This window comes from Cotesia typhae, unplaced genomic scaffold (assembly GCF_013202065.1).
Source record: "Cotesia typhae breed Kobodo isofemale line unplaced genomic scaffold, CoteBio_Ctyphae scaffold_13, whole genome shotgun sequence".
NCBI lineage: Eukaryota > Metazoa > Arthropoda > Insecta > Hymenoptera > Braconidae > Cotesia > Cotesia typhae.
In genome coordinates, this window is record NW_027423774.1 from 3,558,428 (window position 1) to 3,586,349 (window position 27,922).

The 27,922-nt window shown below is 29.6% G+C and overlaps 2 protein-coding genes across 2 annotated transcripts; both read right to left on the reverse strand.

Moving 5' to 3' along the window:
- Nucleotides 1-621: 621 nt before the first annotated feature.
- LOC141534552 (uncharacterized) lies at nucleotides 622-4,888 on the reverse strand. The gene is made up of 6 exons (XM_074253974.1): nucleotides 3,873-4,888; nucleotides 3,496-3,782; nucleotides 2,732-3,354; nucleotides 1,585-1,689; nucleotides 1,346-1,504; nucleotides 622-874 (listed from the first exon to the last, which is right to left on the reverse strand). Exons 1-6 carry the CDS (start codon nucleotides 3,971-3,973, stop codon nucleotides 812-814), a joined length of 1,338 nt encoding a protein of 445 aa, XP_074110075.1. The 5' UTR covers nucleotides 3,974-4,888; the 3' UTR covers nucleotides 622-811.
- Nucleotides 4,889-5,000: 112 nt separating this feature from the next.
- LOC141535294 (uncharacterized) lies at nucleotides 5,001-27,625 on the reverse strand. Its single transcript, XM_074255153.1, has 11 exons — nucleotides 27,508-27,625; nucleotides 27,339-27,439; nucleotides 9,065-9,422; nucleotides 8,859-8,985; nucleotides 8,643-8,775; nucleotides 7,924-8,067; nucleotides 6,461-6,809; nucleotides 6,271-6,397; nucleotides 6,041-6,173; nucleotides 5,581-5,724; nucleotides 5,001-5,479 (listed from the first exon to the last, which is right to left on the reverse strand). The coding sequence occupies exons 2-11, from the start codon at nucleotides 27,339-27,341 to the stop codon at nucleotides 5,441-5,443; spliced, it is 1,557 nt and encodes a 518-aa protein (XP_074111254.1). The 5' UTR covers nucleotides 27,342-27,439; nucleotides 27,508-27,625; the 3' UTR covers nucleotides 5,001-5,440.
- Between the last annotated feature and the right edge of the window lie 297 nt (nucleotides 27,626-27,922).

Consider the following 27,922-nt stretch of genomic DNA (forward strand, 5'->3'; position numbering starts at 1 on the left):
GTACGAGTTGCTATTTTTTCCGGAATAAGAGACCGTGGTCTCTTTTTTTTTTTATTATTGACATTTATACTATTATATTTCACGGTGTTTGTTTAGTCGAAGAAATCATTTTTATCTTTTACTAATTTGTTGACGAGTTTTGTGAAAAATTAATAAAGGGGACACTAACTTAAAACGAGTATACGATCTCACATTGTCTGATGAAACGCGAGTATCAATGTATGCATGTTAAAACTGTCTGAACATCGAGTTGAAAAAATTGTTTTTTAATTTATATTTTTAGCAATAAAATAATCAATTTTTTGAGAAGTCGAATTTGTACAAAAGAAGAAAAAATTACTGTCGTTTCCAGATTTTTCGTACCGATGTTTCTTCCAAAAGGTCACGTATCTTCTTTTTTTTCTTCTTGCAGACATCAATGACAGGAGCATCGTGTGCCACGTAATTAATTATAATCTTGGGTATATTTATTTAAGTGATTTATATTTTTAAATACCATAAAGTTAGTATTCTTTTAAATTAATTAAATACTCATTACAGAATTGGACCAACCAAAAGTGCTACTGAAATTTTGGATTAAAGACACTTTAAAAGCAAGTAACAAGGTTTTTTTTTTTTAAATGAAGATATTGTTTAAATTATTATTACATTGTATTTAGTATTATAAAATTGCGGTACAGAAGTAATTTACAATCACTATTTGGTGTTAAGTATATGTGAATAGTGAACACGTAAATTTCCATTAATTATTAACTCAACTTAATTAATCATTCGATTTCTGAATAATATCGAGTTCTACAGGTTAATCATGTTAGTTATCACCACTGTGCACCGTATTCAGGATAGCAAAGTATGAGTAGGACTTCTGAATCACCTAAGAACAAAATATATTTTATGTTAAATACTTAATTTATAGAAACACTTGCGGTTCTTGACGTAATCATTGTTATTCATACATTGTATACAGAAAAAAAAATTATCTTCATTCAAGTAATATTTTTTTTAACTCAGAAAATTTGTAAATAGTGAGGTATTTAATTTAAAAAAAAAAAAAAAAAACAAAAACGTGTTTTTTAAATAAAATTTTTCAATTCTTCATCAATAGGTGAAATGTGTAGCGCAATGCATTCAAAATTCATAGAAAATATTTTTTTTTCTGTATAAAAATGTTTATTATCAACAATTTAATTAATCAATATTTTGACAAATTTTAATCATTAATATTTAACCGTTGCCATATCTGCCGTTGCAATGGTAACCGTTGCCAAAGTGGTTACCATAGAAAAGAAAAGCGACAACAATGAAAACGTCACATAAACTTTGTAATAAAGGATATGATTCTTACTGCTAAGTAAGTCGCCAGAGACATTACGAAAAATTTTCCTGCTGTTATTTGCAATGGCTGCTTACTCCCAATCAATGAATTTATAAGAAGATTTCGCACTTCTATATTTCCTTCACTCTCCCAACCTGAATTATATTGACTTTGATGAATTTTTTCCGTCTGTCACAAAATAAAAACTATTATTATCCGTAATATCATAATATGTAATAGTGATAATAACAAATAATTAGAGTAAATACTTCGTTCAATATGAGATTTCCAAAAATACACCAAAAACCTAGATGACACAATTCAGCTGACATCAAAATAGCAGTATTCAAAACAGCGGCAGTTGATTGTCTGTTCTGTAAAAAAAAAAAAAATATATATATATATAGTAGACTGAACAACGTCCTAAGATAAAAAAAAATACATGATTGATTGCTGATACTGTATGACCTTGACAATATATAATAAACAATAAAATTAGACTGTAATAAACTCGCTAAATTTTGATGAATTTAAAAACAAATTTATTTAATATTCACCGTAATAGTACATAATGTAACTGAGTCGTCTTTGAAGAGGTTGACACAACGAGCGAAGCATGTGCTCCAACATACGAATATCAGAAACAACATCCACATAATTTATACATTTATAAATGTATAATTAATTACAGTAATTAGTTAAGTATTTTTGAATGAGAGTTTTATACTGTCAGTAATTAGCTTACTTTATAAATACCTTAAAATTATTTTTAGTTTTTTAGATATTGCGTGCCTCATAAGTGAAGCGTTGAGGTGGGTACTACTGTCACTTCACGCAAAACAACTGATTTTTCTGATTTTAAACAACTTAAAATGTCTCTATTTATTACATATTGCACTTGTAAAATAATATATACACACACATATCAAGAAAAAACCCTATTTTTAACACTCATAATATTTTTTATGCTATTTTTGTTATTTAAACTAGTTAAAAAACTGTTTAAAAAAGTTCTGTCTTGGACGTCCGTGTGTTTGTAAGTGCGGATCTCGTATCTTGTGGTCACGATAATGAGTGAAATACTTCACTTATCGAGTTGGTTTTTTTTTTTATAGGCTTCAGTATTTTGAGGAATAGAAGCCTATAACTTTTCACGATATAATTCGATGTAGTTTAATTATTATTTAATAAATTAAATATCAATTTTTTTTTTTTTTTTTTTAGTACTTTGGTATATCTATATTTATTGTGATGCACCTAGTGCATCCAGCAGGTAACGCTACTTGTTATTAAAGCGCTATCTATTACGAGAGCGCGAATTCAAATGAAATATTTACAAATAATCGCAATTTTATTGTAATGAATGAGTTTATGAGGCGTGCACTTTTTGATTTTCCAACTATTTTGAATATTTACCACAGCTATTTGGAAAAGACACAGACACGCAAACAAACAAGTAATAAATACTGTAAAAAATTGCACGACGCTGAAGTAGTCATTGAATTTATTGACACTGTCAATTATCTTCCGATGATGTTTCAAACAGGTTTTAAATCTCAGTGCAAATGAATCATTTAGGACATTGGCCTCGATTTCATCAAAAGGCACAAATAAATATATTTTTTCATCTTCCTCAGTTACTTTGAAAAATTCAAACTTTGTAATCGCTTCATAGGTCGCATCACTTACTTCAAAGTGAGCACGAGGCTCTCTCCAATTTTGACACTTTTCATAATTACTTTGTAATACGATTAATTGCACATTATTCCATCGTATTAACTCGATAATTGACGTTTCGAGAAAAAGAATCCACGTGGAACTTATGAATATATCCCAAAATTGTATGTAATATATTATTTCGTATGCTGGAGTTTGTGTGACATTGAATGGAAAGTATCCCCTTAGTGGTAATTTAGTCTCTGAAATCACTGCCATTGCGGTTATTGTTACTGTAGTAGCTCCCAAAACTATTGCAAATATAACATAATCCACGAACTGGTAAAATATCGTTGTCTTTATTTCTACGAGCACTCCAAGTTCTGAAATAAAATTAATAATAAATTAATACTAAGTAATCAATTTTTCAGTTTGACTATAAAAAAAAAAAAAAAAAAAAAAAAAAAAAAATTTATACGTTCTTTTAAAATCAATAGCGCAATATAAGATAAAATTTGTTTTACCAGAACTATAACATAATTTTTTAATTGGAGTATGAACATTTTCTATCAATCGAATAACACCGCTTTGGTCAGTATTAATTAAAATTGTTTTCAAAAGTATTCCAATCATCGGAAACATGTATCCCACGTCATTTGTTACAGCTTCCAAATCATTATAATTTTGAAAAGTATCGATAGCCAGTGAAATTATGACTATCGTTTCGATAGCCCAATTATAATATCTGATGAAAATACTTCCAGCGTGTACATATAATTTTTTTGATCCATGATCCAGGAGACCATACCATCTAAAATAAAAAAAAAAAAAAAAAAAAAAAAAAAAAAAAAAATTATGCGATTTTTTATTTTAGATTTAAATTATAAAAATGAAAAATTACTTAAGACACTCGAGGGAAAAATCCAGAGTTTTCCGATGCGTGTCGATTGGTGTGCGTTTTTTCTTTTCATAGTCACTTTTTTCAATTGCACTTGAAGACATTGCACGTAAAAAACTTAAAATTTATTATGGCTCGTTCCCACCGACTAACAGCAGAGTTAACGACTGAAGATTATTTTCATCAGTACAATTTATTATATTTATTTTTATATAATTATATATATAGAATTATATTATTTTTATATAATTCTACTCGCTACTCGCGAACGTTTCTATTAATAATAAATAATTTTATTTACCTACACAAAACCCCTGTTATTCCGCAATAGAGTGAATATTTAATGATATTTTTTATTTACATTCAACTCTTTCCAGTGCATACTAACTTAAATAATAATAACGTTCGATCGACGGAGGATTTATACTTTTCACAATTGAATTTAATATCATAATATTCGAGTTTTTCTTTACAAAAACAAAGGGGAGTTTACGGTTTATTGTTAGAGCTTGTGTTTAGAAAAATTTTAGAAAAATACAATGCAGTATTCTGGGTAATATTGAAAATAGTTCATTATTCATTTTAGAATATTAATAAAACACAAGAATTCTTGTTTAAATTAAATTATTTATCATAAAATTCTGAGTTTCATATTAAAGCATATGTCAATTTTATTTTTATTATATTGAGCGCCTAAAAATGAAAACTCGTTAATTTTAACACTTAATTATTTTTTAAGATAATTAATACTAAAAATATGTTTACGTTATTAATGATAAATATTATTTTATTTTATTGAAACCTTGCACCAAATTCAGTTACATTTATATATATATATATATATATATATATATATATATATATATATATATATATATATATATATACAGGGTGATTCAGAATTAGTGTCCGACCAAGGAAACTTGGATAGAAGAGGCGATTTTAAGCACAATTGCAAGAATAAAATTTTTCGAAATTCTCAATATTTTGGGAGTTATTGAGGATTGAAATAGACCAATCAGAGAGCTCGTTACAGATTTAAAGAAAGAAAAAAGTACAATAAAATTTACCAAGCGAACTTCATAACGAATGATATTATTGACTTATTTATTTTAAAAATAATATAAGATGTTATTTCTTTTGTTTCGAATAAATAAAAACTTTAATATTTTTATTATAGAAAATAAAATTATTTCGCGCATTTCCTCGGGCTTACTCGAGTAATACAATTATGGTCTTAAAATTAGTATTGCTGGTTCTCCTGCCTATTGTCATGCAAGTTGTCTTGATGATTGTCCTACGAAGTGTTATGTAGAAAATCTTACTAAGTGTTCTGACGTTCAACAAGTATCTTAATTTCATCTAGTAAATCGGTGGGATTTATGGGAAAAATTATTCTCTACAAAAAAGTGATAACATCATTTTACCGTATCATTAGCCCAAAAAAAAGTTGGAGCTGCGTCTCGGTTGATGAAGGTAAAACTACAAAATATGATCTATAATTCGTAATTGCCATATTCAGATAGGAAACGGGCCGGCACAAAAAGCGACTTCTGGATTTAGAAAACAAATTACTTTTTTGGTGCTGCGCTGACGACTATTGTTTCCAACTATAAAAAAAATTAATTGGTTAATTTTGTTACTTTTTACTATACTGTGTGAAAAATTAAAATGGTCCATAACGTATCAGGTAATAGATAAAAATCTGTACTTGTACGTGATGCGGAGCTGATAATGCAAATACGACACAGTCAGCGACATCCTTAGGCTGAATCTGTGGAAGCTTTCGTAGCAGTTTATTAAATTCCATTGAATCACCGGTAATTCCTGTAGCCACAAGTCCTGGATAGATACTCTGTAAAATAAAAAATTTCATCGATATAAATGTATAAAATAAAATAGAATGAATTCTATAAGAGCTATCGGAGCAAGGTAAAAATCCTTATTATGAACACTCTGTTTAATTTTATTGTTTCGTTCATAAATTCTGTTGATAATCAGAATTGGTAATATTTAATAACAATTTTTGATATTTTTAAAATGGAAAAATAATTATAAAGTTTGAAAAGTTTAAAAATGCACGCCTCATAACACTCGTTTAATTTTACCCATGGTTGGCTTGAGTCTAATCTTTTTAACTTAAACTGTAATTAATAATGTTTAAGACTTACCGTCACCCGTATTGCATCATCTTTGGCCCATATTAGTTCTTCTTTGAGTGTATCGGTCATACCACGGAGAGCGTACTTACTCGCTGGATAAATATTGACGGGAATAGCTACTGCCCCATCAATGCCCCATTTACTGAAAAAATATTTGATTTTTTTTTTTTTAATTAAAAATACCGACTTTCGAAAATAAATAGTAAAAAGTAGTATTTCAGTACGATATTATGCATTACCTGTTAATATTGATAATATGGGCATCATTTTTTTGTTCGCGCATAATTTTCAATGCTTCTCGAATAAAAATTGCAGGAGCAAGAACGTTGACATTAAAAACAGAACACATTTCTTCTGTTTTGACGTCTAAAAATTAAAAATTAATAATTAATAACAAATAATAAGAATAAAAATAATAATCATAATTACTTGCAAAAGTACTTTCTCTTATAATTCCAGCATTGTTAATCAATATGTCGACGCCACCTAATTTATCATTGACATACTCAAAAACATTGAGAATATCTTTCTCGTTTTGAATGTCACAATATTTATAATGTAAAGTGTTTTGAAATTCTTTAAGACCGTTAAACAAATTTTCAAGTTGATCTTGACGATTAGAAATAGCAAGAACGTTCAATCCATAAGAAAGTAACGATCGAACGATCGCTTCACCGATACCAGCGCTTCCACCAGTAATAATAGCAACTTTTCCAGCCCAGCGTTCCATTTTATCAGACAAAATTAAAAGTACTGATACTTTCAATGTGTCGCGATTATTTTATATACAAAAAGAAACACTTTTTTAGTGACAGCTATTAAATATTAAATCATAGCACACTTTTTTTTATCTGTTTTATTTCACTAGAATTTAATTTGCGCACGCATGAATATAGAACTTGCATATATTTTCATAATTATGATTGACCAATCATGTTACGAATAATTTGCAACACACATTTTTTAATAATGCTATTTATGTAATAAATTTTTATTACATTTATAACCTTTACGCTCAATATCAATTAATTGATTTATTTTATTTTAACGTATCTGACCTAAGTATTTTGAACTTTGGTTTGAACTTAATAATAAGTAAAAATATATTTTATTCACCAAATAATTTGAAAAAAAATCATAAATTTTTTTGTAAATGATCCTTGGTTATTATATTGATTGAGTTTTACTCAAATTCAAACTTTTTTTTCATCAAACAATGTTCATTTATCGTTCAAATTGTACTTCAAGTTTAATTAATCGAGAGTTGTAAAGGGTTGCAAAAATTCATTTAAAATTAAAATTAGATCCGACTAATTTTCCGTAATGCATACCCAATAATTTGTTCAATTTTATCAAAACTTATGCGAATTGAGAGTACAGATATAGTTTTGCCTCATGAAGTTGTGTGTAATGACTCTAAAAAAATTAGTTTATGTGAATTTTTATATTTTTTGAACATTTTTGCTCATATTTAATCAATAAAATAATAAGCCAATTCCTTTTAAACATGATTTTTCAACATACTTAATTTTTGTAATTATTGTTATATTAAAAGAATTAAAAAATAATAATATAAAAGTTGCACATTTATTTTTCCTTTTATTACATTTAAATCCTCCACCAAATCCTATTACATTTTTTAAAATTTAAATATCAAGACTAAATATATTATTGATGATCCGAAGATTTTTGCTTTTTTCTGCTTTCAAGACGTCTCTGGCTAGGAAAGTTATTTATTTAACTTAGCAGTGACTTGTATTTCATCCAACTGTAACAAATTAATTGATAATTATTTTTTTCCAGATTATGTATTGCAATTATCAAAAGATTTTTGATTTCTGGTTTACAGATTATTTTACAAGAATAAAAAAAAAATAATTAATATTTCATACTTGCACATAAGAAGGCGTCGAGAGTACAAAAACGACACTATCAGCAACATCGCTGCTTTTTAAGCTGGGAAATTTAGATTTCATTTTTTTAAGTAATGTCGAGTCACCAAATATTTCCGTTGACGTAAGTCCTACATAGATGCTCTGAAAAAAAAGTCTTAAATTTTTCAATGTACATGGAACAAAAATTATAAAATTATAAAGTTGGAAAATATTTCTTCTCTATGTAATTTAACCGGAAAATGGAAAATTTTGATTCGTGAAAAAATAAAATTTGACGGTTTTTTTTTTGATACTCTTATTATCAATACACAATTTTTGATCTGCTCAAATATAGCCTGATATACCGAGAAATAATTGTTTTATCAAAAATAGTATTGAAAATTTCTGACAGGTGGCGCATTATCGCAGAATCGTCTCCTTACTAGAGAGTTAAGTCTGAGATATTAAAATAAAAAAATAAAAATTCAATTTTTGAATAGAATGAGCTTCAAAGTTTGTAGTAATATATAATAATAAAATTTGTAATAATATTGATTAATTAAATTGTCGATAACAATATCCAAAACTTTTAAAGCTCATTTGAAATCTGTGCAAATCAAAACAATTCTCCAATTAAATTTCAAGTCTAGATCTAAAAATGAAATTGTATGAAATGCTCAGTGAAGCGGGCAGGTAACAGCTAGTATTAATATATATTAATGACGGTAAAATCTCACAGTAACTCGAATTGAAGTAACTTTAGAAAATTCTAGTTCTCCTCTAAAGGTATCGATCATGCCTTGCAATGCAAATTTGCTGGCTGGGTAAATATTAAGCGGCAGTGTCGTTCTTCTATTAATGCTAAACATGCTAAAAATGAAAAATTATTAAATTAAACAACGGATAACGTATATTTATAGGAATGAGGAATTAATAATAAAATCGTCAATTACCTATTAATGTCAATAATATGAGTCTCATTTTCGTTTTGACGCATCATTTTTAGAGCTTCCCGCATGTAAATAGCGGGTGCAAGAACATTTACGTTTAATACAGCACGAAGATCCTCTGTTTTAACGTCTGTTGAAGAACAACAATTAAAATTGAACTAAAAAATTATAAGGCAAGCAACTAATAATACAATAGTTACAATACTTACGTTCGAAGAAGCTTTCTTTGACTATTCCGGCATTATTTATCAAAATGTCAACACTGCCAAATTTATCGTTAACAAATGCAAAAGCTTTTAATATGTCTTCTTCATTTTCTACATCACAGCGTAAGTAATAAAAAGTTCCTTTTGACTGTTTTAGATCCTGAGACAATTTCTGAAGCCGATCTTCACGACGTGCAAGTCCAAGGACGTTCAAGCCATGAAAAACTAAAGATCGAACGATTGCTTCTCCGATACCAGCACTTGCTCCAGTTACTATTGCGACTTTACCGTTCCAACGTTCCATTATCACCGATAATTTTAGACTACTAATACTTTGCTGTATTGCATGCAGTTTAAATAGCTAAAAGATCACTTAACGATCAGTAGTCGTAATAAAATCTGGACGTAATAAATTATGCATAAGAATTATGATTTTTGTAAATTTATCTGTAAATTATTTTCGACTAAAAATAATTTAATTTGAATTTTAAAATTTTCAATTGATTTAATTATTCCATTTACTGTTTTTGTACGCCGTATTTATCTGATTACAGATGAAAATACCTTATCTAATAAAATTATAGCCTTAATACTTGCAAAATAAATAATTTTATATCAAATTAATACCGTTATTACGCAATACAGTTTTATTACATATATGACCTTTGAGTTTGATATTAATTAAGTAATTTTATTTACTTTGTTTTTACTTAACTTAAGTGCTGCACATTGATTTTTGCACTTAATATAAATTTAAAATTTATATTGCACTGGGTCAATGAAAACTGCATATTATTAATCCTTTTTGTTTTTTTTTAAATATGATATTCGAATCAAGAATTTTAGTTGAAAAAAAAAAAAAAATTCCTTGTAATACACAATAATGTTAAAAAATACTTCAAAAATATTGTAGATAAATTGTTAGAAACATTTGTTAATAATTTCACAAATGAAACTTATTTCAGCTAAATAAAATTTTATTTGAGTGTAAAAGTACCGTCTCAAATGTTTTTTAAAATAAAATCCATATTCATTCGACTGAAGAAAGAGTGATGGATCCCGAATTTTGACAGTATAAATTCAACAGTTGATAAAACTAAATTTTGTGGTTTGTAAATCATCTTATGGCAACTGAATTACCGATCAATATCTCTTATAACGCTGTAAGATAAGAAGTCAATACTTTCCTTTTATTTTTTTTTTTTTTTCATGATTAATAATAAGTTAAGTCTTCAGTTTAAGAAGAAAGTTCAAATTATATGGATAAAGTATACGTCAATATATTTAATTTCTAAATTACATAGAGCAATATTATATCCAACAATAATAATATGTGTTACCACAAGAGCAAACCGTCGTTAATAAAGTAAGTGATCACAAATTATTTCTACAAGTACATATGCAGGTAATGTTTGAACATTATCGGCGGAGTTATTACCGACCGTAGGCTCGATCAATACTCACCTATCCTGAGTTGGAAAACAATCATAGGTAATTACGTTATGTACCATGATAATACAAGCACAGCAAATAAAAATGATAATGGTAAGAATGTAAGAAGAAAGGTTAAAGCTAAAAAAATTTGCAATTTAGTATTATAACCCGGGGCTGTTTGAAAGACACTTAAACTTTAATTATACCCAAAGAAGCTTTCTCTTGATATTATTATATTGCTACAAGACAACGCGCAATTGCTTAAGTTTGGTTAAAATACCACAAGCCCCGGAGCCTTCATTTCTAAATCCCCGAAAAATGTCTCGTAATTATAAAAGTTAATTTCAAATTTAAAAAATTTAGAGCGATAAAAAAATGTGAACAAAATATAAATATAAATACGGTCGGTATATTTTTATGAGTTGAGAATTGATCGAATGGCACTCAAGCTTGGAGAAAAAATTCACCAACGTAATCAGTAATGAAATTTATTAGTTTCTATTGTCTTGGAAGGAGCTAAATTCTTTTCCGATTTTATGGTGTGGAAAGACGATATAATAAGGAAAGTGAGTGCGAGAGTCAGAATTTACCGTTCCTCTTTCTACTTCTTCTTCATCTTATTCTGGTCCGCATACTACCCTTTGGACTTGGACCCGGCTGTGGAAACTGGTAGCTCAAAGCTAAGGGTAACGAGGGAATAAGAGCGGCTAAGAGGGTTTTGTGGACGAGTGCCTCCAGGTTTTCCCTTAAAGTTATTACCCGTTTATACACAACTGGGGTGCAAGTATGGCCAGGGAGTGCTCGAAGATTTAGTGGACCCTCTTGTAGTGCAACCACCAAAACTCGGATAAATAAATACTATTAAAAATGAAGAAATGCATTTAACTTATTTTGACTATTTTTTATAAGGAAAATTAAACTTTTTACTTCACGAAACTTCACAAATTTTGCGGCTCAATTATTGTTTTTATTATTTACAGAGAATCAGGGTAGTAAAAAATTTAAATAAAAAAAAAAATTGACATTATAAGTACATAAATGTCCATACGTATTTTTGAAACATCGCATCGAATGATAGTTCCACCCCTTGCTAGCACCCACGCCTCCATTATTTTCTTTTCTTTCCTTTACTTTACTTTTTTCCCGGCATATCCCACACTCTAGCACACCACAGCCCTTATATCGGGACACTTTCGGGATATTTATTTTTATTACAAACCCCTATACTCCTGAGTCAACAAATTTCTTGTCACCTATCTCCGAAATCGATTTTTAGTTTTCCTCATGCCGTCGAAAAATATTATAATGTAATAAAATATTATTTATCATTCGAAATTTAAGCTTTACATTGCGAGCCATAGAAATAATAGTATTTTTATGAATATGAAAAAATTTTTGACTCGAGGGTAAATTTTTTTGGCTCCAGATCAATAATTTTTTGAATGAGGTCAAAATATTTATAAAATAAAAAAAATAGAATTAACTCCCTAAATGTTTTACAAAGAACTTATTCAATTATGAATTTTTTAGAAATTTATTAATATTATTTTTATTATTATTAAAAATGAAACTCGGTGATCTGTGAAGAAACTAGAATCAGAGATTCGACGGAACAAAAAACAGAAATATTAAGCGAGTGAGGTCGCGTGAATTACTTTGCAAGATGTTGCACGAGCTATTACAGCCCCCGGGTGAATTTCGTACCCTCGGGTATAGAAAAATATATAACTGTATAAATATATAAAAAATTGGGTTGTCTCAACGATTCAAAGCATCCCCTGGACGATCGGTAAAACATCATCACTACTATCGAGGAATACCAAACGATACAACGTTTTATGAGTATGTACAATAAGTATTTCTCGAAGTTCATAAAGAAAGTATAATAAAATCTTATGAAAGTCGTCTCACGGGAATATTCTTCGATACATTTTATTTATTCATAACAGTATGTGTATGTAGGAGTATAAAGTACAAGATAGGTTTCGTGTAGAACTAAAATAAAGATTGATTAAGATCGTGAACTGAGAAGAGGAATACACGACCGGGAATTCACTCACTGTAAAAATATATCCGGAGGTCCATTAAAACCTTTCCTGTTATAACCAACCATCCAAATCCGATGCACATCATTTCGTCTTGCGAATTTATTTATTTTCAATTGTTTATAAATTATTTTTAAATTGTTTAGTATAAATATTGTTATTCAATACGTTTTGCTGTAATATGGATATACGAGTAGCTATCTAGTAGATGGCAATAAATAAAATAGCTTAGAGAGAACCAATTGCAATAAACAGGGAAGTGTTACAAAGTATGGCGATGGAATATAGAAGGGACGAGTAATTTTTATTATAAAGTTTTTTTGTTATTTAACTTTTAAACTCAAGAGAGGGGAGCAGAGTAATATCAAACATTGTATCCCTTGATTTAGCCTTCTTAGTTAACAGAATTAAGATGAAAACAGCTGTCGCGTTCAATTTTACTGCATCCCCTAGGAAAAAAAATTATTTACTTCAAGTATTCATAAAAAGTAACAAATTTGTTTTATTGATTTTTATTTATTTAAGTTTTCGATAGGACTTATATGTATGTTCTAATCCAAACAAAGTCAATTAACTAAGCTAATGAGAGTGAAAAAAAAATTTTTTTTCTTCAGAATTCAATATTTCAAGCTTAACTCTCTTGTTCTATTAAATTATTTTTTAAGTTTTTATTATTTAATTAAATTAAAGGTAAATCTAATTTATCCAAAATTATTTAAACTAATGCAATAAATATTTTACTTTTTTTTTTTTACCGTCATTTTCATAGTTTTATTCGTACATAAGATATGAAAAAAGAGTACAACAACGAGACTAATCAACCTCGAAAAATGTGAAACCAAATATCGTTAAAATTTCCAATAAATTAAACGAATAAAGCTTCTGCGGACCCACTAACAGATATAAGGACACGAGTGAAAATGAGTTGCGACCTGAAGCAGTAGGGGGGCTGTAATTTATACCTTATACCCTTATACACGGATGGCCTCAGCCTCTAGCTGCAGAATCATTCCGGTTTCAACTAGACATTGCAGTTTCGGATCGGATCGGATCGAGAGAGAATAGAAGGAGAACGAAAACGAGAAATAGAGGAATGAGACAGGATTCGTTGATCGGACATTTATCCAATTAACCCTGCTACTACGGGGAGGGTCGCGATGAGACGTTTATTCTCCCGTCTCATACCTTCCTTTGCTAGCCGAAAACTAACCAATCACTAAATCCACCCTCATTGCCCTCGTATAAATATAATTAAAAGAAAGAACGGAAATAAAAATTGATGAAAAATATCAGGTACATCTCTGCACACATAACAGTAGCTACTACTCCCTCTTAACTCTATCGTCGATGTTGATCTGGTATATTTAATTACACGGGCTGATATTGACGGTTTGGTATGTCGTAGTTGGGATCTGTTGCCCGTTTCTCTTCTTCGAAATTTATCTATACATGTATAGACATGTCAGCGAGCTTGGAAGGGGCTCAAGGGGTACCAAAGCACAAGGAGGGATAAAACAGAAGAAGGGAAGGAGCTCAGTCGCTGTCGAACTAAATGCCCACCAATATTGTCCCGGAACTCTGAAGGTGGATGTGGAAGGAAGACGGGGATCGCGATGGCGATAATTAAGAGCGAAACAGCCGGCGATTAAAAAGGGAGATTGAGGATCCATTACTAGCTTTCGAGAGAGAGAGAGAAAATCAAATGTACCGACCACCTCTAGCGACCGAGTTGACTACTTTAGCGAACGGGAAGACTGACACGGGAAATTAATTATTCGCGTATATTCTGAAAGTCGCTAACTCAAAGTGGTCAGGTATATGTGATGGGCCTTTCCGTCGCTTTAGAGGGAGATAAAGGAAACAGTGATAATAGTCGAGATTAGTTTATACTCGTGAAAATTTTTATGTATAGTTCATTTGAAGGAAGGATTTTTTTTGGTATGAAATATTGTTATGAATATAAAAAAAATAATCATGAAATTTTGGACCTTGAATTTTAATTGAAGGTACATTCTTTTTAACATTAAATTTAGTAAAAAAATATTATCTTGAGTTCATATTCTTGTATCGAGACAATTTTCTAAATAGAATAAATTTTTTTTTCAAACTGTTTACATTTGAAAGAAAAAAAATTAAAATAATTCTTAACTTAATCACAATTTTTCTCCCCATCATCATAACCATAATTGTTATGGTTATTTTTTGTACTTCTCCCTGGATAATTAAATCAAGCATTTATTTCTTTCTCGTTTTCCGGTTATGAACTCCACGGAGAAAGAAATGATAAACAGCGGTGAATGTTGCAATTTGCATGACCATAATCACTGTCCTTTGTAGGAAAATCCGGATTTTAATGTTCTGATTTTTAAAATATTTTTTGGCATTAATCACATTATTTTTCCTGGAGGTATTTATTGTTTTTAAACACAATATTTAATTCACAGGCGAAATTCTGAGAACATGTGGTGAGCAACTAATTAAACAAGATTCATCTAGTTATTTCGTGACTACTTAAAAATAAACAGAATATTTCGACAATGCAGGTGTTGTCACTGATTTATTACTGGCAATTAGAATCCATCCGCCTTATTTACCCTCCATGTGTATGTGTATGAGAAGATAGTAGATATTTACACACATATACTCGTATATTGACAACGTTTAGTACAAGAGTGTCGTCAACATGCGAGGAACATTAGGGCTTCTAATCTACAACTAAATTTCTAACGCCTTACCAGTTCAATTTATTTTAGTCTTAATTGTTTTTAATTAATTTTTTTTATCAATTTTTCTTTATTGAAAGTCAATCAAAATAATTTTAAGAGGTAGAATAAAAAATATAAAAAAAAAAAAATTACGTAAAGTTAAAACAATAATAAAAGCGAATAACTATTAAGTACACGGAGTTTATGTTGTTTTTTTTTTTTTTATATAAATAACGAATAAGCAAAAGATGAACGATAAATTAGATTTGTAAAAAGCAACTGTATTAAGAAAAAAACATTTCGGAATAGTAAATAATGTATTTGAAAGAATGGAGAGTGCTCCTTCATAAGAAGCAAAGCGCGGAAACTGAGGAATGAAAGCGAGAAAATGAACGTAATGAAAAACTGGGGCTGCTTAAATAAAATAAAGGTTGTCGGTGTATTATTAGCCTAAGGGTAGTTGCGTTTTTTTATTCTTACTTTATCTTACTTTATGTGTGGGTATATACACGCTCGGTGAAATTTATATACACTCCGGTAAGAAGTGGACTGTATTTCACTTGATAATAAGAATAAACTCAGCATTCGTATACACGATCTTGTATACGGAATTTAGCGTTATGAAAAAACCACACGCGTCAACTTTTTATTCTTGATATCATCACCTGTATTTATCATTTTTATTTTTAAATTATTGCGTGGTATTTATCATATCACTCAGTATTATTTATTTTCTTAATAACATAAAATATTTTTTATCAAAAAAAAAAAAAAATAAAATAAAACATTTACAAACAACAATGTTTAAAGTTTCAACGACCCCTATGCGTATTATTGGTGGTGTTTTATTTTATTCTAATTCTATTTACCAGTTTTATATTTTTCTTGCAAAAACAAACAGAAACATTACGAAAGTTTGTTTTTTATTTTTATGTGTATCAAAAAGTTTTAGATTTTCTGTTTTATACCAGATGAGCAGATATCTCTGCTCGATTTCACCCGGATCAACTAAACTGTACCATGACATTGGAACACAAAAGTTAAAGAGCTGAAATAAAATAAGATTGAGGAAAAAAAATTATATTCCCAGTTGAAAGTTTCTTTCAATAAAAAAAACAAAAAAAAACTTTTCTAAGCCCATAAAGAAATGGGATTTCATTCAATTAAATTATTATTGTTATTTTAATTTTTTAAGATTGATTTTTTTGTCATTAATTTTATTTTGCATGTCAAATTTTACTATAAAAAACATACTCTGTGAAAAAATTATTATATTAACATATCAATGATAATAAAAAAATAATTTATTATGATTTCTTTATAAATTTCTATATAAAGCCACCTGTAGGAAATTTTTAACACTAACTTCAATTTTTTTTTTTTTCGAAAAATTAACAAAAATATTTTAACTACAGCAAATTATTTTTTTTATTCCATTAATATCTGATAATGATGACATCTTTGAATTACAATTGGACAGTGTGTCACCCTTGAGATCTTTAGAGGGCATAAGATTTGTAATTTCCCTAAAACGTCAGTTAGAAATAAACCTCTTGAGCTTGCGAATGAAATTATAGTCCGTTGAAGTTTCGTCGCTTGTAAACGTTCATGGCAATTAAGGAGGAATCACATGTAACAGCTGAGCATTAACTTTGGCAGGGACCCTTCATTTACTTGCCCGTTAGCCGCGAACTAACCCTTCGGCCACTCAACCAGCTTCCCTATCCACTCTATTTGATTTCTGTCGATTCTCGTATTTTCAACGGTATAGATATTGGCGTAGATACTCACTCACGCATGCAAAAAGCCAGCGACAAAAAAGGGGCAGCTTGAAACAGAAGATCCTATAGTGTCTTATCTTAAACACGAGATTCGAATTATCGAGACTTTTTTTTATTTTATTTTATTTTTTGGAGAATACTCGACTGTCTTAAACTCATCCCGAGCGATCTGGTGAAGCTTATCTTCAAGCCCCTAGCTAAGCTTTTAGAGAGTAACTACCCACGAGATATCGAGTCTGCATATGTATCAACTCTCACTCGATACTTGATAAAGAGACACAAGAAAATCCAAACCATATATATATTTACACCCTCTGCTATTATTTTATCCCCTTTATTACTATTTGACTTTTACTTTGCCGCAAAATAATAATAATAATAATAATAATAATAAGTTTTTAAAAAATTTTATGCTAAACTTTTTATTGCAAAAAAAAATCCATGAGGGTAGTATTTTTCTCTGTAAATGCTTTTCGATAACTCCGGCTTGTGTCACATCAAACGCATTTAGATATTTTTAGAAAATAGAAAAAGAAAAGGATCCGAGGGGTCAAACGCTTAGCACCCTTATTTTCATGCTTGCGTGTAGTTTGAAGCCTAACGGAAGGATACACGTGAAAGTAGAGAGAATCTCCGGATCGGTAAACAAGAATTGGCTTAAGCAACGGTTAAACCGGTGACCGTAATTTTAGGGTGGGTATTTAAGGGCTGTTTACGGTTTCAGCGACCCGATACACTCAGGATATCTTTAACCGACTTTGCTTCATTAATTAATGACCGTTAATTACCCATAATTGTTTGGTCTAGTTCTAAATCATTGGGGTGATTTTAAAAAAAATATAAAAAAATTCTTTACCTTTATTTCCAACTATATAACATTTTAAAATTTGTTAATTGATCGTTTAGAAATAATCAATACGAATGACTTCTGAATCAGTCAATAATATGATTTTTTATTATTCAAACGAAACGTCTGTAAAATTTGAAAGCATATTTGTTGAATAAATTGAACAGTTATGAAATGACAAAAATGCGAATTTAGGTTAAAAGTCAAATAATTAAACGAGATCCGCTGTTAACGAAATAAAGTGATGATCGGATGATAAATAAGTCATTTATTGACTGGAGTTAATCGGATTCCGATGAAAGACGGATAAATATTCTATACACATTATTGTGAGAGTTAGTATCGCCAAGCGAATCTAAATAATTAACCTCTTTTTACTCAATGGTCCACTCAATTGTATTCTGATCCTTACCGTCAATGCAGATCGCTCATTATTGATTAAACGTATCAATTATTTACCCAACTTGTCTGATAAACGAGCTTTAAATATTAATAAGTTAAGTAAAATTAAATATTTTTTATTTTCAAAATAAATTAATGACAATAAAAGTTAAAATTCGTTTTTTTTTTTGTTTTCCAGACAGTTTGTGATGCAACGATATTTTTTCACTGTATATACAGTTAACTAATTTATATAATAATAAAAATTTTATTATGTAAAGCAAAAAATTTCTGACATTTTTTTTAAAAGAATAAATATTTTTAAAAAAATATAAGGACATAAAATTACCACCTCAGTTTTGGTTACATAGTCGGACTTAATACAACGAATATAGATTAAAAGTTGTTTTAGTGTATGATAGGAGCCACAATGAGAGCAGAAAAGAGAAAGGCGAGAAAAACCGTGTGAGAAAAGAGAAAGAGCGTAGTTTAAATTTCCGCGAGATGACTGCAGGGATTGGAAACTCCCCGAGTTTGAGTCTGATTCGGTAGAACCGAGAGTGTGTTTGTATTTTAATGAGGGTGGATATGCTAATCTGTGCAGCACGCCGTATCTCGTACCCTCCTGAGCATCGCACCCTCAGACTTGCTCCCTCTCCTAGTGGCGTTTCGATGCAACGAAATTTGGCCACACGGTGAAACAATTTTTCCCTCGCTCACGCTGTAATTTTTGTTTTGCTTATTTTAGAGTAAGAACAGATAGACGGGAGTTCTCTAATAAATTCACACTTGACTTGGTGTACTTGCAAATTTAAAAAGGGTAACGGCAGGCTCAACAAGCTCTCTGTAAGCTTTAATATCCCACCTTCACTTTACTCTCAATATTTTATTTCACCGTTTAGCGTTCGGTTTTCATTTTTATTTTAATCAATATTTTTAGTTTTATTTTTATAATTTTTTAAAGAAAAAAGGGCTGGAACCGTCGAGGGTAACGATGATAAGGGCGAGAAATCTGCTGGAGTGAACGGCTGCCTACCTATTATGCTTGACCCACTGCCATGATTTGTCAGAATCGATAGATACTAGGTATGTTGTCGTTTATTCGTCGGAAAATCGATATTATTGCCCGCAGTACGTGAAGAAAATTGAACAGGCTGTTATTGATGTTTGAAATTTTATTTTAGCTAGATCAGTCTTGAATATTATCATTCGAATAATAAATATTACAAATTGATCATTAAAATCATGAATTTACTGTCTGAATATCTGACAGATGGCGTATGGTAGCTGAATCGTCTCTTTACAAGAGAGTTAACTTTGAGGAGCTAAGTTATAAAATAAAAAATTATTTAATTTAAAAAAAATTTTTTTTCCTTGCCTAGATCTAGTATCGCTGCATATACTGCACAGTTTTCAGTGTCTCACTTTGTTACCAAAGTCATCAACGTCATCTTAAATTTTGCTCCTCGGCTTCACATTCTCGAGAACAGTATACTCACCCCTACTCGTAAACCAGAAGTCGTGATGTCACCTGACCCTTCAGAGTAAATAAAACAAAGAGACAGGACCCCCTTATTTACAAACTTTTTCCAGGTGTTACAGTAAAACAAACACTTGTAAACTTTTTTAATTCAATCCCTGAGTGTTTATTTTTTATCTTCAAATTTTACCCCCCCCCGCCCTTCCCCTCTTCGTCTCTCCCTCTAGTATTTATTTTGACTCCCCGTAACCTCGAATTTAATAATATTGTATTTTCAGTGGATGTTTTATTAATTATTTTTCTTCGAGAGATTATTTTTTGAAAAGAACGTCTGGACGAATGAATTCCCAGGATTAAACAAAGAGAGGGTCAAGTTTTCCAATTAAATCCGGATTATATCGTTTTGTTATGATATTGAAAATACATCGATACGAATAAAACTAATATAATACTAATACTTTTATACACATACAATACTCCGATGTAATTGAAGATAAAATTTAATTATTTTCTTAACTAATAAAACTAACATTAGTGTGCTATATTTTCGTATTGTATTTTATCTTCTGAAATTGATTTATTAATTGTTTAAACAAATGTCAATAGTCTCTGTTGTCATTCAAATAACGTACTACCAATTTAACTTCAATTTATTATTTTTTTATCTTCACTCAATTCAGTTTTTTTTTTTGGATCCCAAATCCCGTGATAAAGTTTTTTTTTTTTTTTTTTTTTTTTCCCCATTTTTATTCTATTCCGGATAAATTCGATTTTATGAAATCGAATAAATATGAAAATTATTAAATACGTTAGACTATTAATTAAAATAACAAGTGTAGTTGGCAATTTAGACAAATAAATTCACTGAAATTAATTATTGAAATTATTTTTACTTTTTATTGAGCTGAAAAGAATTTCATTATCGGGATTTGTCCCCGACAATAGAAAAGTCGGAGCAAAATAGAAAAGTCGGTTATTGAGTCAGTTAATGTTATATTATTCGTTTTATTTCATAGTGTACTGTTCTATCATGTGTATTCATGCTAATAAATGTTTATGTCAGAGGAAAATAAAGTTAAGTAAAGTACTTTACTTGCAGACGGACATGATACGAGTAAACAAAGTCTTATATGTATATGAAAAAAAATAATAAGAAATACGCTTTATATCGGTAAATATACATCAGCTCAATAAATTAAACTATTTATTTATTTTCTTGTTTATTGATTTAATCTAGTGATTGCTTTTTATGGTGAATTTTTTTGTTGATCAAAAAGTGTTAATTCAATTGTAAAAAGGGTTGAGGGGTAAAAAGAAGGAATCAAAGGAATAAATTGAGGGAATTTTTCGATTGACGATGTCGTTGAAATATCTCTGAAAGATGAAAAGGACAATTAAAGAGTAACAATCGTTGAATTTAATTATAGAGTAGGGGAATGGTGGGACGGATTCGCGGGAGAAAGAAAAGAATTAAGGCACCCCTTTGCTGGATAAATTATTTTCTTGGGGAAAACTTGAGAAACGTTAAAAAGACTTTAGTGTCTGGCGTCTCGCTTCTGTATACCAGTTTTTCTCTTTCCTAGTGAGGCCTTTTAAATAAATGTCAACCCCTGGGAATATTATCACGGAAAAATACTGTTATAAAATATCTTTCATAATCATTTGTTATCATCTCGAGGGGTAATTATTAATTAGCATTTATACACAATCAGTTACTAATTTATTTATGTTTTGTAATCTTCTGTAATTGCCCTAGTTGGAATCACGCTTAATATTTCGACTCGGATGTATTATTCGAAGGATTATTTTTTTCTAAGTTCACAACAACAATAATAATAATAATGATAATGGAAAATTAAAAAAAAATGTAAAGAATATGCTTGAAAAGTATATTAAACAAAACTCGTATTTATAAGTAGTAATTATCATTCCAACAAAAAATTCTTAAAGAAAAGGGTTGCGACAGAAAACATGACTGTAACATAGATGTAAAGATTTATCCAAGTGCATATAAGTGAGTAAACCCCGGCGAAAAAGTCTATGTAGACGTAGATGTAGATTTCGAACGGATAGTAGATGGCTGATTGTAAAGCGTATATAGAGACTAGAACGAGCAGAAAAAGCTCTCACAAGCATACGACTTGTAACAATTCTTTGTGAATACAAAAATAGAGTTACGCAGTACAGTAGCGAACTGCTTCTAGCTTCTGTTGAGCCACCAGGTCATTCTCCGTTGCCCTCTTGCGTTTTTCGCCCCTATTTCACTTCCGTGGGTTTTTTAAGCCCTTCTGCGGCCAACGCTCAACATTTCCACCTTGCAAAACAGTTGACGTTACAAGTACGTTAATATACACGAGCTATTTTTCCAGGCTATTTTTTAGTTTTGTTACTCAAGAACTAGAAGCACCTTCCACTTAATAATTTTTATAAATGTCCCTCCGATAAATTTATTCGCATTAATTTAATTAATACAGTGACATATTTTTCGAGGATGGTAATAATAATTATTACAACTAATTCATAAATATTCATTTGAGAAAATTTAATATTGAAATTCTTGGAGATTTTACGCGACAAAAGGGGGTGGAAAAAGTTTTACGTCTAAAAAGTTTTATATTAAAACAACACTCACAATATTTAAATAACTTTAAATTAAGTAACAGATAATATAACTAAGAAAATTGTAATTTAATTGAAGAATTTATTCAATATCAAATTATTAAACAGATCAGTGTTTTTTGGTTATTCCTATCATATCAATATCAGTATATTATGATTGTATACACTTTTCCTATGTATTTGCACAGGCAGCTTATCAAAATTTAATAAAATAAAATTGAACTTGAAAATTGATAAAACTTTTTTGATTTTCACGAATTTCTAAAGATTATTTGAAATTTATTATTAAACCTAAGTATTATCGATAAAATGATCTATCACTTCACTCCTGCGGCGAAGGCCAAAAATTTTTCCCCACAGACTTTTTTATTTAACTTAATATTGTATCGCTTTAATTAAATACTTTGGTAAATGCGTCAATTGATTTATTTTTATGCTTTACTATCAAAATATTTTTATTATAATTTTTCCCACTGCATATTTATTATTATCTATTATTTATTATTATCATGAATTGTAAATTTCGACCTAAGTATCAGATCCGTATATTAATAGGTGCTATGAAACATTCATTTAAAATTTAACATATAGTATATAGTATGATACGGAAATATTGAAATTGGAAATGATGTGACATTCGATTGACATTTGACGATTTATTTTATGATATTATATTTAATATTTATTTAAATATATTTATTATATATTTAATCTCATAATTTCTAAATTTATCTTCAAATCTATTGATATTTTTTTATATATTTTTAAGATGAATAGATGAAATATATAGTAAAAAATTTTGTCTTAATTATTTAACGCACTTGTATCAAAAAAGCAATAGTAAATCCAACTTCAAGTACAGTTCTTACCGTTCTTTTTTTTCCACGTAAAAAAAAAATATTATATTTAAAAAAATTAGCTGTTATATTTCTTTAATCCAGTACAATGTATTTATTATAATATCCAATATTGATTATAAACGTGATGAATAATAGATGAACGTTAAATGTACTACAGACCTAGTTAAAGATCCATCAAATGTAAATATTCACAGTAATTAAGCGGATAAATATTTAACTGTCTAGAAAATCATGAATGATTTAGCCCGAAGAGAAGATTATCCATCTAAACTGATAAAATTAGTTTCACCTCAGATGACACGGCTGTATAAATTCTGGATTTTAGCTTATTGTATCTAAAGTCGATCAACTACAATAAATAATAACAATAAATTTTTCCCTACAATAACTTATAAAATTAAGTGAAATATAAAGGGTATTTTTATACCGCCGTTATAAAAGTTTATAAAGTTGTTCTAGTCGCGATTATCGTCAGCGTCGGCAACATTTCTACGAATTTTAATGCACCGTCCAATCGTAGATGGCTCCGTGAAGCCGCGTAAAACAATTTATGTTTAAAACGGGCATTAAAATACCCTCAAACAGACTCCTACCCTCAACCCAGCCCTTACAAGGAGCGGAAACTAAAAAAGTAATCCACACCCCCGTCCTCATTTTCGAGAGGATTCAAACTACTGTTTTAACGCAAGCTCGCAGCTCATGTGTTGTAAGGTTTAAATACATATCAACACATTACGAGCCAAGGGAATTTACTTGAGTTTAAAAGTACATTACTAGAAAATGAAAGCATCTTCATATCATGAAAAATAAAATGAATTTATCTTCAAATTAAATTTTTTTTTATTTCGCGGTTTTGCGCAAATTAGAATTTTATAAGTTATAATACACTATAGTTTAAATTAATTATTATTATTCTGATTAGTAAAAGAAAATTTAAAAATAACATTATTTAGCAAAGCATAATGGATGATGAATACAACATTCTTCCTGGCGTGTTATTTTTGGAGTGGAGACACTGATAAAAATTGATGGGGTGCGAGGACGGAATTTGATCTGAGAATTTTTTCACGCGTCCCCGTATGAAGATGAGGAATTTTTCATCATTACTGAGCAGGGTATCGCGAAACTGGTGAGGATGGGGTTGCGGTTTAAAGGCTGCTGGAAAAAAAATTGTTGAGAGGGAAATAAATACAAATTGCGGGATTACCGGGGTCTCTTGTCGAATAAGAGTCTGTCATGATACCCGTGATTCGGTATTGGGGGTGAGAACTATTTTCTAAGCATTACTGTTATGTGTGAAATGTTGAAGGTGTTGAGATAAAAAAAAAGTGCCATTCGGCCACACCCGACATGGATAGGTAGATTTCTTGTTTGAATATTGACAAAAATTCTATTTAAAAAATAGGAATTGTAATTGTTTGACATTACTCAATGAAATGAAACATATTATGACAAAATTTTCTTAAAATTATGACATAAGACCATTTACAATAGATTTTTAAAGAAATTTCCCTAAAAAAACCCATAAATATATGTATTTAATCAGATCAATAATTGAAAAAAATGACGTTAGTTCAATAGATGACATTAAAAATAAATTTAAAATCCCAAAAAATGATATAAGAAATAAATAAAAATAATTTTAATAAAACATGAGAGATACATACGAAGAAAGGGTGTGTCGGACATTCGTGTCCTGTCATGTCCGATAGGAGCGATATACCTCTTTGGGATTTGTCCTTTAGAATTAGCTTCTCAACAACTTCTCTCTTAATTGCATAATAGAATGCCCGCATGTTAGAAGGGTAAGAGGCGATGATTTCAAGTGAAGCTTAGTAAGGAAGGGAAATTCTAAGTTTAACGTATATCAGCTCTCCACCTCCTTTACAGCAGCACAACTACTACTAATTTAACTAATTAAAATGGCAGTACAGCCTCTAAAGCAAAGTATCTATCTTAAATTTCTTTCAAATTTGTGGACTGATAATTACAATTTAAGCAATCGAATTATTCTCGGTGAATAATTAACTTATTTAATTATCAGCCCAATAATTAATCACCTCCAAAGCAGATGAGTTGTCGTTTTGAACGATTCAACCTACTTTATTTAGTTGTTGTATTATTTATTTAATCAAAAACTTATGAAGTGACAGCTGAGCTGCTTTAAATATTTTCTACCTAATTCAATTATTAATTAATTATATTCATTAATAAACTTTGTGATCAATAATTTATACATCAAGCTCATGAAATCGAGGCAATATTTAATTTTTATTAATCTTTTCATGATAAGAGAGTGGAGAAAAAAGATTTGAGTGTCTGGAAAGGGAGCAAAAGGAAGAAATAAAATTAAAATTTTAAGAGTGAAATAAAAAACTCGATAAATTGATGAGACTAGTGCTCGTAATGAGATGGCTAACGTTTTACGGCGATCGGCGAGCTCTTGACGAGTTATTAATTGCTATAAAAAATATAAAAAATATTTAAAACTCTAAAAAAGTAACGTTTGTAGTCTTGGGTGAGGCAAAAGCTTCTATTCTGCTTGGAAGAGCGATCACTTTTTCCAATCAGTCCCTACTTGGGTATTTTTTTCTCACAAGTAATAAACCACTCTTTAAATTTACATTATAAAATACTGTACTGAATTCATAAGATATCTGATTATTTTGGAAAAAATTTCATTGATAGATTGATAAAATTTTTATATGTGAAATTTTTTTTATTCAGTAATTTATTGCCAACAATTAAACATCGAAAAAAATTATTATTAAAAAATAATGAATTTTCATAATTTAAAATTTTTAAAAAACGTAAAAATCAATGCCCGACATTAAATTTTTGGGTCAAATATTTTTTACAAAATCTTGAATAGGCAATTTAAAAGTTGAAGTACCTATCATCCATAGGCAGTGGTATAAATTCATAATCAAGTGAATACAATATAGGGGTGGCTTTTGTCCAAGTAGCCCTTAAGAATAAAATCAGATATCAGCCGTCATACGTGCGGGTGGCTTCTAAGGACTCGTTATCCATCGTACAGATGTGTATTGTGTATTCAGCGATTGCGATGCTTTCGGAACACAGTAACTTTCATTGTTTTGAATTGAGATGTAAGATACACACATAAGATTAGCTTGTATATCACATCATACATCATACATCATCCAATTAGGTTAATATCACATTATCAATTACCAATTATAACATATTATGAGAGAAGAGAAACAAGAAGTCGGGAAGCGGTACCTACTAAATGGCTAGTGATTGAATTAACGATTGGATTTTCAGTCATTGCACTTTACCACTACCTCGATGTTTTTCCACGTTACATGTTTCTGTTAATTTTCATCTCGGTACACAGATATGTGTATATATTTGGTTTGAACTCTGTTGACCTAAATGAGAAGATGAGAAACAGAGCCAAGGAATCGTGCCGACCATCCTCGTGAATCGCTCGTTACGTTAATTTAATAGAAGGGGTGCAATCGCTTTATATATATAGTGCTATACATATATATTTCCTATGTCCCTCATTTCGAGGGATAGCGACCGAACGTCTTAACCCTTCGCCATCCTGCAGAAACCGCTCCTTTTGTAGGAAAGTTAACCCAAACCATTTAGCGATCACGTAATATATCCCTTAAGATGAGAATTTAATATATTGACGTTTATTCAATCATGATTATTAATTATGATTAAATAAAAGGAAACATAAAGTACACAGAGATTAAAAAATAAAATTAACCAATCTATAGTGTAAATTTTTCCGACGAGTTACGATACAAGGTAAGAAATTCTTAAATCAAGACAACCGATTCTCTTCAACGTAATTTTATTCTCAGATCAACACGATATATTTCTTTATATTTGTTATACTTCAATATATATATTTTATGAGAGAATTATTATTACTTTTATTAATCAATTTTTCTCCCTGTGTAAGAACAATAAGAGCACAAAAAAATCGAATAAAATTATTGCCACAATAGTTCCGAGCTCATACGACCGCAAATCCATTGAGTATATAAAAAAAAATAAAAAAAAATCACTTGGCATTGTTTTACAAAATTCCCGAGTGTATATTTACGTAGCAATAAGTAATAAGTGATAAATCAAGGAACTTACCATATAATAGAGCTTTTGTATCTGCGGTATTACCACCCTCAAGTATATTTGCTGATGAACTCGCCGGTAAGCGATGTAACCAAGAGCCTGATCCTCGTTCCCTTTAAAAATTGATATATTAATATTCCGATATATATTTTTATTTTTCATTACTCTTTTCATTTTTTACCTCTTTTTAGTCCTTAAACTCTCGCTTTTTCTTCCTCGCTCTCTATAATTATTATTATTTTATTCTTTCAACGGTTTAACTCTTTCACATTGTCCCGTCCTCTCCTGGCAGCAGTAAGCTGTAAATATTAAAGCGTATAAATAACACAAGCTCATATGTTTAATATAAACCGTAAAACATCACAGCAATGCCAAATTACTTTGCACAACTCAATAAACCTCAACAACTGTTTGCTGGAATTTATTGTGCTGGAAAATAATAAAGTTTTTTGAACTTAAAATTGCACGCCTCAAAAGCTCGCGGTGATATACACTTTTATTAACGGATATTCAAAATAATATTGACAATTAAAGGATTTAATATACGTATTATATATGTATAAGTAGTTTGGTGGAAGTATTTGGAATGAGGCGAG

Coding starts and splice junctions, on each gene's coding strand:
- LOC141534552 (XM_074253974.1), bottom strand. CDS start 3,973: ATGTCTTCAAGTGCAATTGAAAAAAGTGACTATGAAAAGAAAAAACGC. Junction 3,355..3,495: donor AAAATTATGTTATAGTTCTG/GTAAAACAAATT, acceptor ATTTTATTTCAG/AACTTGGAGTGCTCGTAGAA. Junction 1,505..1,584: donor GAAATCTCATATTGAACGAA/GTATTTACTCTA, acceptor ATTTTGTGACAG/ACGGAAAAAATTCATCAAAG.
- LOC141535294 (XM_074255153.1), bottom strand. Junction 8,986..9,064: donor CAAAGAAAGCTTCTTCGAAC/GTAAGTATTGTA, acceptor GTTCTTCAACAG/ACGTTAAAACAGAGGATCTT. Junction 8,776..8,858: donor CATATTATTGACATTAATAG/GTAATTGACGAT, acceptor TTTCATTTTTAG/CATGTTTAGCATTAATAGAA.